Raw genomic sequence first — 16,619 nt, 5'->3', positions numbered from 1 at the left:
AGAAGGATATTGACAAGCTGGAATGCGTGCAACCAAGATGATCAAGGGTCTGGAAACCAAGCCTTATGAGGAACGGTTGAGAGTGTTGGTTGTGTTTAGAGGAGACTGAGAGGAGATATGACAGCCATCTTCAAATATATAAAGGATTATCGGATGGAGCAAGCTTGGAGGTGGTGGACTTTCCTTCCTTGGATGTTTTTAAGCAGAGGTTGGATCTGTCATGTATGATCTAGTTGAGATTCCTTCATAGCAGGGAGTTGGACTTAAAGACCCTTGTGGTCTCTTCCAGCTCTATAATTTTATAGTTCTGTGAATCTAACCCACCTACACTGGCAAGAAACCCAGTGTGTCCATGAGGAAGTTGCTATTTCCACCAGAATTGCCTGCAAATGGCTTGACATCCTGGACATTTGGAGAGAGGGGAGGAGGGGGAGTAGAATGGCAACAGTATCCATTGAGAGCAACAAAATGTGACTAGTGGGTAAGTTTGTATCCAAAAATCGCCACAAACATTTTCACCTGACTCTAGCTAGAGCAGGGGTTGGCAAACTACGGTCTGGGGGCCGGATGCGGCCCACCAGGCTCATAAATCCAGCCCGCGGACCCTGCTCCCTGCTCAGTCAGTCCCCGAGCTAAGCCAAACCGGTGCAGCATTTCCTTGAAAACAAGCTGCGGAGGCCTTGCTGCACGTGGACTGACTTCCGCGATGCTGGCAAGGCTTCGGATTGGCTGCAGGAAGTTCCTGCAGCCAGTCCAAAGCCTCACCACCCGCGCACTGAGGTAAACCTGGCACGGCCATGGATGGTGGGTGTGTATGGGCCATATCATGGGCATCGTGACGGGCATGCCGCGGGGCTTCAGCCAGAGCTTGGCACACCTGCTGGCCCTATGCCCGGCTTGGCGCTGCTGCTGCTGGTGGTGGTGGCGTACCCGGCAGCCACACTGGAGCAGCTGGGGGGGCAAGCTGTGCGCCGCCTGCCCGGCGCTCCACGTGTGCCACCTGCCCGCTGACCTGGCCTGGGATGACAGGCTGCAGCACGTGGTGCACACCGCCTGGGAGCTCCGCGGAGATGGGCCAATGAAGTGGCTGCTGCTCGTCAACAATGCTGGTGAGCAGGCAGCACCAAGACATGCTCCTGAGCGCATGCAGAGTGCGTTCCTCCTCCAGATCTGGAGGCAGCTGCGGGACCGGCTTGCAGGGTATTTATATTTTTCAAAATATAGTCCGGTGCCCCACAAGGACTGAGGGACAGTGGACCAGCCCCCTGATGAAAAAAAAATTCTGACCCCTTGAGCTAGAGCTAAGAAATCCTGATTTGGAAGTCCTTTAAAGCTTGGGTTTTTTCTTTTTACAATTGCTTTGCTTTGCTGTTTGGTTGTTTGCTCTTTAGAAAACAAATCAAATAAGAATAAATAAATATTACCATTATCTTGCAATGCAACTTTCCTAATAGCCTTGGGTTACCAGAAATTCCATGCAGGCAAGTGTACAGGCTCCTCTGCCAATCAGCTTGGTTCTCAATGCTGACTCGGCTCTGTACCCTCCTCCACAGGCCTGTTTGGTAGGAGGCCCATTTGTTTTATCAGTCTGCTGAGACTCTTGCCACCTGCCTCTCTATGCTGGCTGGGGAGAAGGGGGCTGCCTCTGTGGCCAGCATGAAAGCATGATGCTGCTTAGTCTCTTAGCAGGCTAGTTATAAAGGAAATTTGTTTCATTTCAGGCCATTACTACATAGACCCCAACCAAGGCAGCCCGCAAGACTCTTTGGTGGCATTTTGCAACTTCACGGCTGGGGGAGAGACTTGTATTTCTCCTGTGCAAAACCAAGTAAGAATTCTAAGGTTTCTGAGCAGGGTGAAAGATCAGTCATGCACCCAGCACTATTGCTGTTGCTGTTACTATTATTATTATTAAATGTATGATTCAATGTATGATTCTCCTTTTACATGCATGCAATAAAAACAGCTAACATATTATCCTTTTTGGTTGGATAGTGTTTTCGAGGTTACCAGCATGAGTTTGACCAAACTGCGGGAGGTAGTGGAGGACAGAGGTGCCTGGCGTGCTCTGGTCCATGGGGTCACGAAGAGTCGGACACGACTAAACGACTAAACAACAACAACAACAAATTATCCTTTTGCTTATTACTATTTCAATTATTAACCCACCCTTCACTGTAACATCCCAGGGCAGGTTCAAGCCATTAAAAAATACAATATTACAAGCAGTTGAAAACAGGTTAAAGTCACTGATTACATCATCGTTATTACTAATAAACATATTGATCTCCTTTTACATGCATCTCAAGGTGGTTTACAAACATACCATAAAACAGCTTAAAATTGTTATTGTTGTTGTTATCATCATCATCTCAGTTGGTAAGAGGATAGTGGTGATAATGCCAAGGTTGCAGGTTGAACTAGATGATCCTCAGGGTCCCTTCCAATTCTTCAAATTGATCATATGTGCCATTCTTCAAATTGATCATATGTGCCATTGCCACAGTGCTGCTGTGCAATTAATTGCAAAGTGCTTCTTAGCTGGCTGTGTTGTGTGTGTGTTTAAAGGATAATATCAAAATACTCTTCACTGCAGATTAGATGATCCTCAGGATCCCTTCCAACTCTACATTTCTGTGATTCTATGATTACAATTTCTTACCAACCCTTCACCATAAAGTCCTAGGTCAGGTTGCAGCAATTTAAAAATACAATATCAAAAGCGGTTTAAAACAAACTACCATCACAAGAATAGGGTGCGTCCATACTTTGGCCACCTCATGAGAAGAGAAGACTCCCTGGAAAAGACCCTGATGTTGGGAAAGATGGAGGGTGCAAGGAGAAGGGGACAACAGAGGATGAGATGGTGGGACAGTGTTCTCGAAGCTACCAGCATGAGTTTGACCAAACTGTGGGAGGCAGTGGAAGACAGGAGTGCCTGGCGTGCTCTGGTCCATGGCGGACATGATTAAACGACTAAACAACACACACACACACACACACACACACACACACACACACAATGTCAAAGGCCAGGATAAAGAGATGCATGTTCAGCTCGTTATGGAAACTGCATAATGAAGGTGCCTGGCATCACAATGAAAAGACCTTCAATTATTTCCAGATAATGCAAACAGTGGAGTGGGACTGCCTGTCGTATCTCAACAGGGATGCTGTTCCCACAAATCGGGGCAGCCACCCAGAAAGCCTTGCTCTGAGTTACTGCTCTGTGCCCAACAGCAGTTTCTAATCACTGTAAAAATCTGTGATCTTTGATGAACTCTCTCTGTGTGTTTTTAAACCATCAGGTCCCCATCAAAGCCTGGTTGAGGGCATATGCTTTGGAAAACACCTTCCAGTGGTTCAGTTCCCTGCCTGGTGGTTTCATGGTAAGCTTCTCTGTAAGCAACACTGAAGATTCCGTCACAAAATTTCCCCTCCGGAAAGCTCATCAGCATTTTGGTACAAATGTCTTGTAACAGGCACATTTCTGACTACAGTTTTGGCCAATACACACTCCTATGCAATAAATTTTCCCCTCATTTTAATACATTTTTATGCACACTGTTCTCTAATATGTGCATTTTTTTCTACATGATGTTTGCTCAGAGAACTGCATTGCAAAATTCAGAGAAGCAAAAATTTCAAAGGATAGCTGTATTTTGTTTTGTGTATTCATTCAAGATGGGACGCAGGTGGCGCTGTGGGATAAACCACAGAGCCTGGGACTTGCTGATCAGAAGGTCAGCGGTTCAAATCCCTGCGACGGAGTGAGCTCCTGTTGCTCGGTCCCAGATCCTGCCAACCTAGCAGTTCAAAAGCATGTCAAGTGCAAGTAGATAAATAGGTACCGCTCCGGCGGGAAGGTAAACAGCGTTTCCGTGCACTGCTCTGGTTCGCCAGAAGTGGCTTAGTCATGCTGGCCACATGACCCGGAAGCTGTACGCCGGCTCCCTCGGCCAATAAAGCGAGATGAGTGCCACAACCCCAGAGTCGGCCATGACTGGACCTAATGGTCAGGGGTCCCTTTATCTTTACCTATTCATTCAAGAACTGTGACTTAGGTAGTTCTAATGCAGACAGAACCAAATGCCTTCTCCATCCCTACTTAGTCATCATAACTTGGTGCCTGACTTGCCTATTAATACATGCAATCCTCTGCATCAGGTGTAGGAAACCTCTGGCCCTGCAGACAGTGCTGAAGTACAACTCCCATCAGCCTCGGCATGCATGGGCAATGACCAGCAATTATGGGAGCTGTACTTCAACAAGGGGGGGGGGGCTTGCCTAAGTGACCTGGTGAATTTGAACTTATTGAGCAGAAAGGAGTTTTAGCCTTTCCCCTGACATCCTAGTTTTCCAGGTGCATGGAGATAGTTGTGAGAGAAAGCATTTGCACATACAACCCCTCTATCTGCATTTTAAAATGCAGTCCTAAATGGCAGGAGCACCAAAGCAGGTAGAAAGAAATGATGTGTTTGATTGGAACCCTTCTCTCCTGACACACAAGCTTTCTACATGAGGTGCGATGATATCCCCCCACCCCTCAACACACACACAAGATAGTGTTCAGCCCTGCAAGCTTGACCAGCTTTGGCCAACTCTTAACCCTCTGTCCTCTCTTGGTTGCTGTAGCTGGAGTACCAGGATACAACCACTGTCCAGCTCCGTTTCCTGAAGCTTCACAGCAGCCTGGCCACCCAGAAGGTGTCGTATTCCTGCAGACCCCATCCAGATGGGGGCAAGCTGCAGCTGGAAAAAGAAATCAAGTTCCTTACCGACTCCCAAGAGCAGAGTTACGTGGCTGTCCTTGAAGGATGCACAGTAAGTGGAAGGAAATGCATGACTGACATAGGAAGCTGCCTCTGAGTCAAACCATTCTTCCCATCTTGCACAATATTGTCTACACTAACTGGCAGTAGATCTCCAGGGTTTCAGTCTCTCCCAGGCATGCCTTGAGATGCCAAGGGTTGAGCCTGGGACCTTCTGCATGCAAGATAGTTGCCCTGCCACTGAGCTACACCCCCTTCCCTACAATTTTAATGGAGTGGAACAGGGGTGAAAAGCACCATCTATATGTCCACCCTAAAGTATGAGGAATTTCTCCCCTTGCATAAGGGGAAAGTCAATAAAGAGGACACTATGAGGGTCCTTTACTTGGTCAAACAGAAAAGCGGCTGCTTGGGAGAACCTACATAAGTGGAGTCCACAGACCTATAAATTAGATGGAGGCATCCCCTCACCTTAGCTTTATGCATGCATAAAATGAGGCCACCTTCTCAGAGGAAAAGCATGCCTGCATTATCTGAGCTGGGTGCCAGATTCAGCAAGAAGAACAGGGTGCCTGCTCTCTATCAGACTCACTCAAGGCTGGTTTTGGCCTGCAGAAACATTCTTAACAAATTCCTAATATGATTTGATTAAGCTGATTCTTCTAACAATATCCTTAATGCAGTCTGAGTAAGGGGAATTGGCTGATTCCCCTTACAGTGGCCATGCCCACCTGTCAAAGTTATCTTGCAACAGGTAGGGCAGATACAGATCTGACCTGCCAGCACGATGGGAAATTATTCACACACATTTCTCAGCCTATCTTCAAAACAATATAGTCTAGCAAGTTGCATGTGTGAAGGTTTTGTGTTGCAAAATGAAAGATTTGGCTCTTGCCTAATAATTCTGCCTTGCATATTTCAGCTGGACAATGAATCTTCTATCATTGACACCATCTTCCATTTCTCTACGGAGGACCTTACCCTTTTGCCTGTGCGTGACCTTGCTGTGTTTCACAATGGGGACGTCTCCCATCAGTTCGGGTTCACGGTTGGGCCTGTTTGCTTCAGCTAAGATTGACTTTGAACAAATGAATGCATCTTTCCTCTTGTGGAAGTAAAACTTCAGAGAAAAGAGAGAAAATCTTGTACAGAACAAGGTGGCCCTTAAAAGCTACTGTTCCTATTTATGAGTTCTTTGTCTAAAGTTGCATTCCTTCTGAAGGATATTGTTTTACAACTCATTTCTATATAAAAAGGTGTTAATTTAAGTCACAGTGGAGATGTTATTGAGTTACCTTGAGCATAGCTGTCAACATTTCCCTTTTCTCACGAGGAATCCTATTCGGAATAAGGGAATTTCCCTTTAAAAAAGGGGAAAGTTGACAGCTATGACCTTGAGGGAGGCTGCGTACTCTTTTTACGGTCTTTATATTTAACAATCACAGAATCCTGGTGCAATTTCTTTCCTCCAGTGTGCAGTGATGGGGAAAAATTGAACCTGTTGATTTTCAACCTAGTCTGTACCTATTAAAGTTGTTGTGCCTTTAGAAACATATTAACCCTTAATTACATTTGTAAAATTCAGCCAGTAAATTAATGCAGCTTAGTGGAGCTAAATGCAATCAGCATTAGTCCTATTTTGAAGTGCTGAATTGCACAAATAACCTGTGGTCCCTTTCATGGGGTCAGTCCAAGGTGACTTTGCTGTTGTTCTGTATACCCTGTATCCCTCTGTTCCCATGAATCTGCAGTGTTCTATTCTGAGAGGCATTAACACTTAGCATGTTAAATTAGAGGGAAGGAACTTGATCCAACCCACGGGCCAGTTCCATATATCTCCCACAGCCTGAAGGCCAACTATGATGGGAATGGGGTAGAACTTCACACCGGTCATTCACAGTAATGTCAGCTGACCTGTTTTCCTTTGCCCTCAGTGTTTGAATTCAGTACAGTAGGTTAGTTTCTACATGCACTCGCACACTCATCTCTATCTCCCATCCAGACAAGCAAGAGGCATTATCAGAGTTCAAGGACGCATTTCAGACAGGCAAAAAGGACCCAAGGAGGGTACCAAACAGGGCTGGTGAGGGGCATGTCCTAGGGAGATGCCTGAGGGCCAGATAGAGAGGTATAGAGGGCCACATTTGTCCCCTGTGCCTCAGGTTCCCTGGCATAGGGAGAGGCCTGGTGGGCCACATCAGACCAGCTGGAAGTTTACCTTTCTTGGTTTAAAACAACTTGAAAACTGCAGGATTCCAGAACTTGGTTTGGGGTTTTATTTTATTTCAAGGACTGCAAAACATGAGGCATGTTTTCCTCTCTGTGTGAAAAGACACAATTGCAAAAACTGGTCCACCACTGCCTCATTTTGTCCTTGTAAAGCAAAAGCATTCCAGTGTTTCTCCCCCCTCATTTTGGAGAGGAATGAAATGTTAACATCCGACTATGTGCTACTGTGCATTGTGAACATCAACAGGCAAATGCAGGAGATCAATCAATTAAGATGCACATCACAAAGGGGATGTATCCAGGGGCTTAGCTAGCTGCTCCAGCACCCAGAGCAGCAGGGGTGGGGTGAGCTGCCCAGGGGGGAGCAGTGGCAAGCTGCCCACGTAGTCCACCTAGCAGACACAAGCCCCACGCTGCTGTTTTGAGCAGTGCAGGTCCCCGAGCCACTGCGTCACTCCCAGGAGAGACGCATGGCTCGGGTGCACTGCAGGCCAGGCTCTACGGTAAGTGCCGCCCCCCCCCCCCCCGCGGTGTGCCATTTTGTCACCCCCCTCAAGGATGACACCCGAGGTGGGCTGCAGTCCCCCCACACCCCTTCCTACGCCCCTGGATGCATCGCAAAACAAAACAAAGAGAGTGAACTAAATTTGCCCTTGCTTATATATGTGGATAGATGCCAATTTAGGAATAATGACCATAATTTAAATAGAAATGCATTATATAGTGATCAGTTTTATTACAATCGAGGCACATTCAAATTTTGTTATATAAACAGGTAGATTTGGATTTTTGAAACAAGAGAAAGCCTTCAAATAAAGAACTGTCTTCCATAAACAAGGAAGGTCCTATGTTTCGGGTCCTATGCTCACCCTGTTTAATACAAATTCCAGAGGAATCTGGAACACTAATGATGCAAAATGCCTCATGTTCCACGAGATACCAAAAAAGTTTGCTCATCTTGTCAGTAACTTAATTTGTTGCCACTAGAGAGCATCACAGAGTCACTGAAGCTCCTTTCTAAGAAGGGGGGAATCATGTTTGAAGAGGAGAAGCTGCAGAGAAGGAGGAGTCATTCGGATTTGATTTGTACTACTTCCTATCAATATGCTTGTTTTTATGCGTTTTTAATAAATGGATTTCTAGCTGGGGGGAAAATAGCATTTTCTCTCTCCCTCATCCCTGGTCCTCATAACAATGCTTCTAAATAGAAACTAAGTTGGAAATGTTTAATTTTTCATAGGTAGAAATGGACAGTTGTTTTCTTTTATGTTCAAAAAAAGCCTTGCTAGGAAAAGGGTTAAATTGCTAAATTTGGTGAGCTTTCTAAGAGGAGCAATGACTCATGGCAGTCCTAAACCTCAGATAGGAGAGCCCTGTGAGATAAGAAGGAAGGCATTTATTGTCAGGGGAGGGGGGTTATGACTTTGGTCTTGAAGATACTAGCTGACAATGAGAGAGGAGAGGAAGAGAAGTAGAGAACCTTTGATCTTAACAGATGCTGCTGAATTTCAACTCCCATCATCCCTGGCCATTGGCCATGTTTGCTAGGCTGGTGGGAGGATAGATTTGGTGCATTCTTTTCACTGCTGTGCTGAAGGCCTTTATCCCTTCGAAGTTTTGGTGTGATGTGCTAGTTATTTATGTGCCATTATTGTCTCTTTGCCTAGGCTACCTCATAGGGTTGTTGTGACAACAAAGGGAAGGGATAAAGAAACCATATATGCCACTCTGATATCCTGGGAGGGAGGACACAACACAAATCCAAGAGAAAGGCTTTGCAGAGGAAGTCTTGCAAGATGCTCTGGTTTGATCCTGCAGTTCGCACCCTACAAACCACCCAAATGGTCCAAACCTTGCCGCTCACCTCTTGCAAAGTTCATCCCAGTCCTAGTTCATTTTTTGGGCAGAGTTGCTTTCCTCTCAAAACGGATTGGAAGATTTCAGTCTAGCAATCAGGCTACACACCTTCTCACCAAAACCGTGCCTAGACTCCCCAAGGTGTGCTTCTTAACTGTAGCCTCACAACACCACTTTTCCTAGCCCAGGACACAAGCAAAGAGCCCAGCAACCCCTCCAGTAACAGTTACACAGATTATAACGTGTTTTTCAATCCGGAAGTGGCTGGGAAGCATGTTTCAACAGGAGGAGGACGCCTCCCAGCCAAGGGCTGGCAGAATCACTGAGAATGTTTCCCTGCTGTGTTTGCCAAGGAAAGCAGTGGTAAAACAGAGGAAATGGGATACCTTGTGCATACTGCAGGCACACTGCAGGCTGCAGAATCTTGCTCTCTCTCACCTAGGCAGCTCAGGCAGGGGAAAGCACTGCATTTACAAAGTCTTGAAGATCATACCCAGGAATGGTTTTCACAGTTTCTCTTCTCCTTTGCTCCTTGGCTACAATCTCAGTCCACATCAAAGGTGGGTGGGGTAAGGGAGGCAGACTGCTTTCTCTGCATGCCCCCCATCTAGAACAGGGATGATGATGATGATGATGATAATAATAATAATAATTTTTACTTATACCCCGCTCTCCCCAGCCTCAGGGCGGCTAACAAGCAACAATAAAAACAAGTTGAATGAATACAACTTAAAAACAAAATTAAAATACATTAAAATATTGAAACATTAAAATATTAAAATGTAGCCTCATCGCAGGAGGAGAAAGGAAAAGAAAAAAGAAAGAGGGGAAGGGAATCAAATTGGCTCCAAGCCAAAGGCCAGGCGGAACAACTCTGTCTTACAGGCCCTGGGAAAAGAAATCAGATCCTGCAGGGCCCTGGTCTCATGAGGCAGAGCGTTCCACCAGGCCGGAGCCAGAGTTGAAAAGGCCCTGGCTCTGGTTGAGGCTAATCTAACTTCCTTAGGGCCTGGAACCACTAGGGTGTTGCTATTTATGGACCTTGAGGCTCTCCGTGGGGCATACCGGGAGAGGCGGTCCCGTAGGTATGAGGGATGGTGATGGGGAGCCTGTAGGCCTCCCTATGTTATCACAGAATTGTGAAGTTGGAAGTGACCATGAGGGTCACCTAGTCCAACCCCCTGAACTCACAACCCTGAGATTAAGAGTCTCATGCTCTACCAACTGGACATAGGCCATCCTGACTCAGGCTGATGGGAGTTGGGAGTCCAAGAACATCTGGAGAATCACAACTTGGAGAGGAGGGGCAGGATACCTTTCTCCTTCCCTTCTCTCTCCCCTGTCACTTGGCAGTGGCACCTTCAGCTTGGTCAGTGAACTGGGACAGAAGAGAAGGTCTGGGAGCCTGGAACAGAATGAGTGCAGGTGCAGTAATCTTCTCTGGCATAGACCGAAATATCAGCTGGGGGGAAAGGGGAGGGCGGTCTTAAGGATCACTTCTTATTTGAGGTGAGTATTACAGTCTCCTAAGATCCAAAAAGGGCCCCTCCATATGGGTGGTTTTTTTCTGCAGGTATGTTCTACATGCCTCCAATGCAGTGGTAGTGTGTTAGTAGTGGGCTGTCCCCACAGCATTCTGCTTTATTAGTTGTTCTGAGATGCTTCCACAAGGATGCTTGCCACGTTATTGCCAGCTGGGTGGTGCGCTCTTCCACTCTTCCAAGAAATGAATCCAACAAAGCTGAATGTTGGAAAATTCAGGACAGATTAAAGAGAGTCCTTCACCCAGAATATAGTTGAACTATGGAACTCTGTCCCACAGACGGTAGTGATGGCCACCAATTTAGATAGCTTTAAAAAGAGGATGAGACAAATCCATGGAGGACAGGACTATCAACGGCCACTGGCCGCAATGGCCATGTTGTCCCTCCACTGTCAGAGACGTTGTGCCACTGAATACCAGCTTTTGGGAATCACAAGTAAGGAGACTGCTGTTTCGTTCCTGCTCAGGCTTCCTATAGACATCTGGCTAACCACCGGGTGAAGAACAGGATGCTGGACTAGATGGGGCAAGAACCTAATCCAGCTGCCTCTTCTTATGTTCTTAAAAGTGGGACAAAATGCCCCAATGTAATGTGTGGTATGAAATGTGAAGGATTTCCACATGAAGCGACGGGACATGCACAGACTGGAAACAATGCAGAATGCCCAACACATGAATGTTTGCAGGTGCAAGCTGTTGAAAGTGGGATTGCCTATAGCTGTCCTGAAGCCAGCATTGGCATAGGGGCCAGAGTATTGGACCAGGACCAGGACCTCAGAGACCAGGGTTTTAATCCGTACTCAGCCATGAAGTTCACGGGGTAACCAGGGGCCAGCCACTCCCTCTCAGCACTTCCTACCATGCACGGTTGTTGGGATTAAATGGGGAGGAGGAGAACCATGCATACTGCTTTGAGCTCCTTGGAGAAAAAGGTGAGATAGAACAAAAATAAACCAATAAAGATAGAACAACAAATCAATAAATTACAAGCACAAATAATCACAATTGCACAATAAAAAGGACATCTGGCAGGGTCCAGAGTCCAAGCAATGCTGCTGATTATTTGCACCAGATACACCTCCCTGACTGTTCTCTGTAAACCTTTATGGTTTGGGAAAAGAGAAATTCCAATCTTTAGGACGGGTGCTTGCCCAGGTTTACAGACCGGGCTGTGTGTCTACCAGAGAAGGGAGGAGAGTGTCCTGGTAGATTTGCTCAGGATTTCTGTTCAGCTCATTTTCAGTTTTAAAGCTGGCCAGGAAGTCTCAAACTATGTACCTCTGTTTGCACAGGTCTGCTCAGCCTACGCTCTGGTGCCCAATTTAAATGGGAATCTTTAAGAAACGGCTTTGGGGTGAGAGGAAAGAAAGAAGCCAGCACACGAGAGCATTGCCCCCCTCCCTCACTTTTTCCTGCAAAGCAAACACCTCGATTCAGTTTTTCCACTTCTGCATTCATTTGGCACCCACCCACTAGGCCAACAGGAGGAGGGCTCAGACAGGAGACGCCTCAGCCATGTTCCTTTTGCAAAGTAGGTGCTGGAAGAGGTGTGTTTACGCAAAGAGAGGGAGGGAGGGAGAGCACAGGCCATGGGCCAATAACTCTCCACCTCCCGCCCCCCCCCACCCCCCAAGTCATTCCTCCCCACTTCTTCACTTAGGTTGAAGTTCCCACACCTTCCCCTGTTTCTGGATCCTGTCTCTGCAGGACACACCTGGAGATTAGGGCAGGAGGAAGCCTGCACAACTGGGTTTATGAGAACGACTTGGGCAAGGGAACTCTTGCAATCGTGGCTGCGGCAAAGGCAGAAGTGCAGGGTGGGGAGATTTGGTTCCAAGAAGCAGCTGCTGCACACAGTGGTGGTGGTAGGAGAGGCAGGGGCCCTTATCACCCAGAGGGCCACACTCCCTTCTGAGCAACATTCCAAGGTCCACATATCCATGGAAGATGGGGGAAGTGGCAAAAGCGAGTGGAGCAATGAATGTGAAAGTCAATCCTTCTACAACAGGCAAGTTCCTACAAACACCTCTCTGTCTTCCATCCAGGCAAGCAAGAGGCACAATGAGAGTTCAAGGGTGCTTGCCAGTCTGGCAGAAACAAGGATAGTGTGAGGCCAGGCCAGTGATGGGTATGGCCTGGGGAGAAGGGGACTTTCTGCATGCTAAGCAGATGCTATACCACTGAGCCCTTCCCCTTGCCCATGAACTTGGAGCAAAGCTTGCTCCTGACACACTCAGCAACAAGAAAATTGCAGCCGTAGGAGTTCTAAACAGCCTGGGTGCCAGGAAGTAATGGGGAGGTGCTTTTTTTGGGGTGGGGTATAGAATTGTTCCACTGGGGAGGTTTTGCCATTTGTAAGATGGCCTTTACTTCTCAAATGCAAGAACATTTCCCGCCCACCTCAGACAAATGAGGATCTGTAAATAAATGCTGACTCCAAAAGACGGGATTTGATGGCATGTTGTTCCAGCCTCCTGGCTTCTACAAATGGGGAAGGGAATTGCTGGGGCACTGTGACACAGTCCTTTTCCTTGTGAGAAACGAAGCGTTTATGGTGCTTTGGGAACACATTTTTATTTATAAACTTACAAGTTGAGTGGGAAGGGAGGGGTCAGGAAAGTATCCAGCCAGACAACAACACTAGTCGTTAAAGCAACATAGCACCTACCTCCCCCGCCAGTGACCCTGTACTTAAGTCGCAAGGAAAGATATATGATAGAACTATAGAGATGTAGAGATTTAAAGGACCCTAATCCACCCGCCTGCAATGCAGGAATCTCAGCTAAAGCATCCGTGGTAGATGGCCACCCAAACTCAGCTTAAAAACCTCCAAAGAACTTCCACAGCTTCCTGAGGGAGACGGTTCCAATGTTGAATATCACCGTCAGAAAGTTCTTCCTGATGTTTGACTTGAAGCCATTCTCCAGAGCAGGAGAAAACAAGTTTACTCTATCTCCCATGTGACAGCCCTTTAGATATTGAAAGATGGCTATCATCTCTTCTCTCAGACTTCTGTTTCCCAGGCTAAACATACCCTTGATCATCTTGGTTGCCCTCCTCCGCATGCATTCCAGCCTGTCAATATCTTTCATAAATTGAGATGCACAGAACTGGGCATAGTACTCCAGATGTGGTCTGACCAAGGGGGAATAGGTAAAGGTAAAGGGACCCCTGACCATTAGGTCCAGTCGCAGACAACTCTGAGACTGTGGCGCTCATCTCGCTTTATTGGCCGAGGGAGCTGGCGTTTGTCCGTAGACAGCTTCCAGGTTATGTGGCCAGCATGACTAAGCTGCTTCTGGAGAACCAGAGCAGCGCACGGAAATGCCGTTTACCTTCCCGTCGGAGTGGTACCTATTTATCTACTTGCACTTTGACATGCTTTCAAACTGCTAGGTGGGCAGGAGCTGGGACCAAGCAACGGGAGCTCACCCCATCGCGGGGATTCGAACTGCTGACCTTCCAATCGGCAAGCCGTAGGCTCTGTGGTTTATTACTTCCCTTGATCTGAACACTATACTTCTGTTAATGCATCCTAAAATAGCCTTAGCTGTTTGGGCTGCTGCATCACATTGCTGACTCATGCTGAGCATGTGATCTACTAAGACTCGTAGATCCTTTTCACATGTACTACTGGCAATCCAGGTGTCTTATCTCAGAACCTGACATTTATTCCTATTTAAATTCATTTTGTAATTTTTGGCCCAGTTCTCCAGTCTGTTAAAGTCGTATTAATCCTGATTCTGTCTTCTGCAGTATTAGCTACCCCTCCCAGTTTGGTGTCCTCTGCAGATTTGATGAGCATCCCCTCAATACCTTCAGCCAAGTCATTTATAAAAATGTTGAACAACTCCGGTCCCAAGATAGAACTCTATAGCTAAGCCTATTTGTAACATTTTTCCAGGATGACAAAGAATCATTAGTGAGCACCCTTTTGGTCAGTGAACCGGCTATAAATCCACCTGAGTTTCACCAGCCAAAATTTTATCAGCTTTTCTGCAAGAATATCATGGGGGCTTTGTCAAAAGTCTTATTGAAATCAAGACATACTACATCCACAGCATTTCCCTGATCCACTAAGCTTGTAACTCTAAAAGAAAAGGAAAAAAATAGAGATTTGTCTGGCATTACTTGTTTTTGAGAAACCTATGCTGGGTCTTAGTAATCATAGCATTTTTTCCCCTAAGTGCTCACAAATTGATTGATTGTCCCCATTGCTGACTACATTCCAGCCACCAATACTCAAGCATTTGGAGTGTGTCCAAAGCTAATAGCCACCAGCTGTCAAGGCTCACTTAAGCAAACAGAGGTATCGGGCAAAACAGACACCGCTGGAAGGTGGAGGGCTCTCAGTCATTGAAGGTTTCTAAACAAATGTTGGATGGCCATCTGTCAATGATTCTTTAGCTGTGATTCCCGTGTTGCAGGTGGTTGTACTAGATGACCCTTAAGGTCCCTTCCAACTCCATATTTATATTATTATATGATTCTATGAAAACATTGTTGGTACAGAAGTACTGTAGCAAGGAGCAGCCTTTTAACCAAGCAATTTGAAGCATGTTCCAGGTTCCAGCAAGATCTTGCCAGAAGTTGCAGCTACTTCTTTTCACTTCTCTGGCTATGCTGTAGGCACCCCACCACTGCCTGAGGAGCACAAAGCAGCAGCAATGGTGGCAGCTTCTTACAACAGCCCTGTGAGATCTTGCTAGAAGCCAAAAACCACCACACAACACCAGTAAGTGAGGCTATGACAGCAGAGGGACAGCATCTTCCCATTTCACCTCAGGCACTGAAATGGAATGGGCCACCCCTGCCCGTCACTCGGTGGTAGAGCAAATGCCTGACATGCAGAAGATCCAAGGTTTGATCCCCAGCATCTTCAGGTGGGGCTGAAATCCTGCCTGAAACTCTGGAGAGCTGCTGCCAGTCTGTGCAAGCAATACTGAGCTAGCTAGAACAATGGGTCTGACTCAGTATACAGCAGCCTCCTCTGTTCCTAATCACCCTGGAAACCCTGCTGAAGGAAGGAGAAGGAAAGGGTCATATACTGCTGCTGTCAACAAGGTTTATATTATCCCAATTTCTGTGACCTGTATGCATTATACAAATCAAGTCAATGTGTATATATTATGTTATCATATTTACATAATTCTACCTTTGTTGGTCAAGGGGAAGGTTCAAGACTCTGAGATCCCTGCTTTTGCACCCAGTTCACCAAAGTTCATTTAGCTCTAACCTCCCATCTTCCTGAGTTTCTTTAATTCCCAATTGAAGCCTTAATAGACCCAGAAACTGTAGGCAACTGCTCTCCATGAGAACAGCATATTTGACTAGATGATCCATTGGCCAGATTCTGCAGAGCTCCTCTTCTTCTTCTGATTGTTTGTGAAAACGCTTTGACTGATGGGACTCACGTCTGATGAAATGCACATAGGATCAATTCACAGAAGCACAATCTTTTAATCAAGATGATTACACTTGCCATGGCTGTGAACACCCAGTAGGCTAGAGGTTATCCATCATTTCTCAATGCCATCCCCTCCCTCCTAGAATCCCAACATAGGGATAATTACAGAGGGCTTCCTGGGTGAAATTACTTACAGTGTGGGGGAAGCAACGAGTCTGGTGGTACTTGAAATACCATCAAATTACAAAGGGTAACCATTCTGTGCCCTACTTAGTGTTGTGTTGTTGAGATGATGGACAAGATGCACTTCGATTCCTTCCTAGGAGCACAGTCTACACACCACCAAGCAATGTATTGGCATTTGGGATGGGAAAGAAGTCTGATCAGTGGAAGACCTACATTTAGGACAGGACTACCCAGGACAGGATGGGGTTGTGCAGAGTTGTTAAGGCAGCAGAGAGCATTGTTGGCTGCCCACTCTCCACCTTAGAGCAAATTTATGCCACAAGGTGTCATAGGAAGGCACTGGACATAGTAAAAAATCCATCGCATCCTGGTCACTGTCTCTTCGAGCTCCTGCCGTCGGGACGGAGATACAGGACGATGAAGACAAGAACGAGCCGTCTTAAGAACAGCTTCTTCTCCAGAGCGATCTCGGCCCTGAATGGGAAGCCTGGACTTTGAAAGTCATCTAATCTTCCTTGCTGTGCTATACTGTATTGTTTTAATTAGGGTTTTTATGGAGCAGTCAAGTAATTTCGTTGTCCCCGAGAGGGGGTAATGACAATAAAGATAATAATAATAATAATAA

The 16,619-nt window shown here is 46.4% G+C and overlaps 2 protein-coding genes across 6 annotated transcripts in view; one reads left to right on the top strand and one right to left on the bottom strand.

Annotated features, from left to right (window-relative positions):
- Window positions 1-7,168, top strand: part of LOC114588886 (uncharacterized) — a 145,730-nt gene extending 138,562 nt beyond the window's left edge. For all 5 annotated transcript variants that reach the window (XM_028714651.2, XM_028714652.2, XM_028714648.2 and 2 more), the window contains 4 exons: window positions 1,722-1,828; window positions 3,309-3,389; window positions 4,636-4,824; window positions 5,695-7,168. In XM_028714651.2, coding sequence (XP_028570484.2) covers window positions 1,722-1,828; window positions 3,309-3,389; window positions 4,636-4,824; window positions 5,695-5,844 — 527 coding nt within the window. In that variant the 3' untranslated portion in view covers window positions 5,845-7,168. The remainder of the gene's footprint in view (window positions 1-1,721; window positions 1,829-3,308; window positions 3,390-4,635; window positions 4,825-5,694) is intronic.
- The window catches only part of SLC31A2 (solute carrier family 31 member 2), a 989,995-nt gene that overhangs the window by 860,375 nt on the left and 113,001 nt on the right, over window positions 1-16,619 (bottom strand). The gene's annotated exons all lie outside the window — the stretch shown is intronic.

Source organism: Podarcis muralis, chromosome Z (genome assembly GCF_964188315.1).
Source record: "Podarcis muralis chromosome Z, rPodMur119.hap1.1, whole genome shotgun sequence".
Lineage (NCBI taxonomy): Eukaryota > Metazoa > Chordata > Lepidosauria > Squamata > Lacertidae > Podarcis > Podarcis muralis.
Note: the sequence above shows the minus strand (reverse complement) of the source record. Positions and strands in the feature narration are given on the sequence as shown.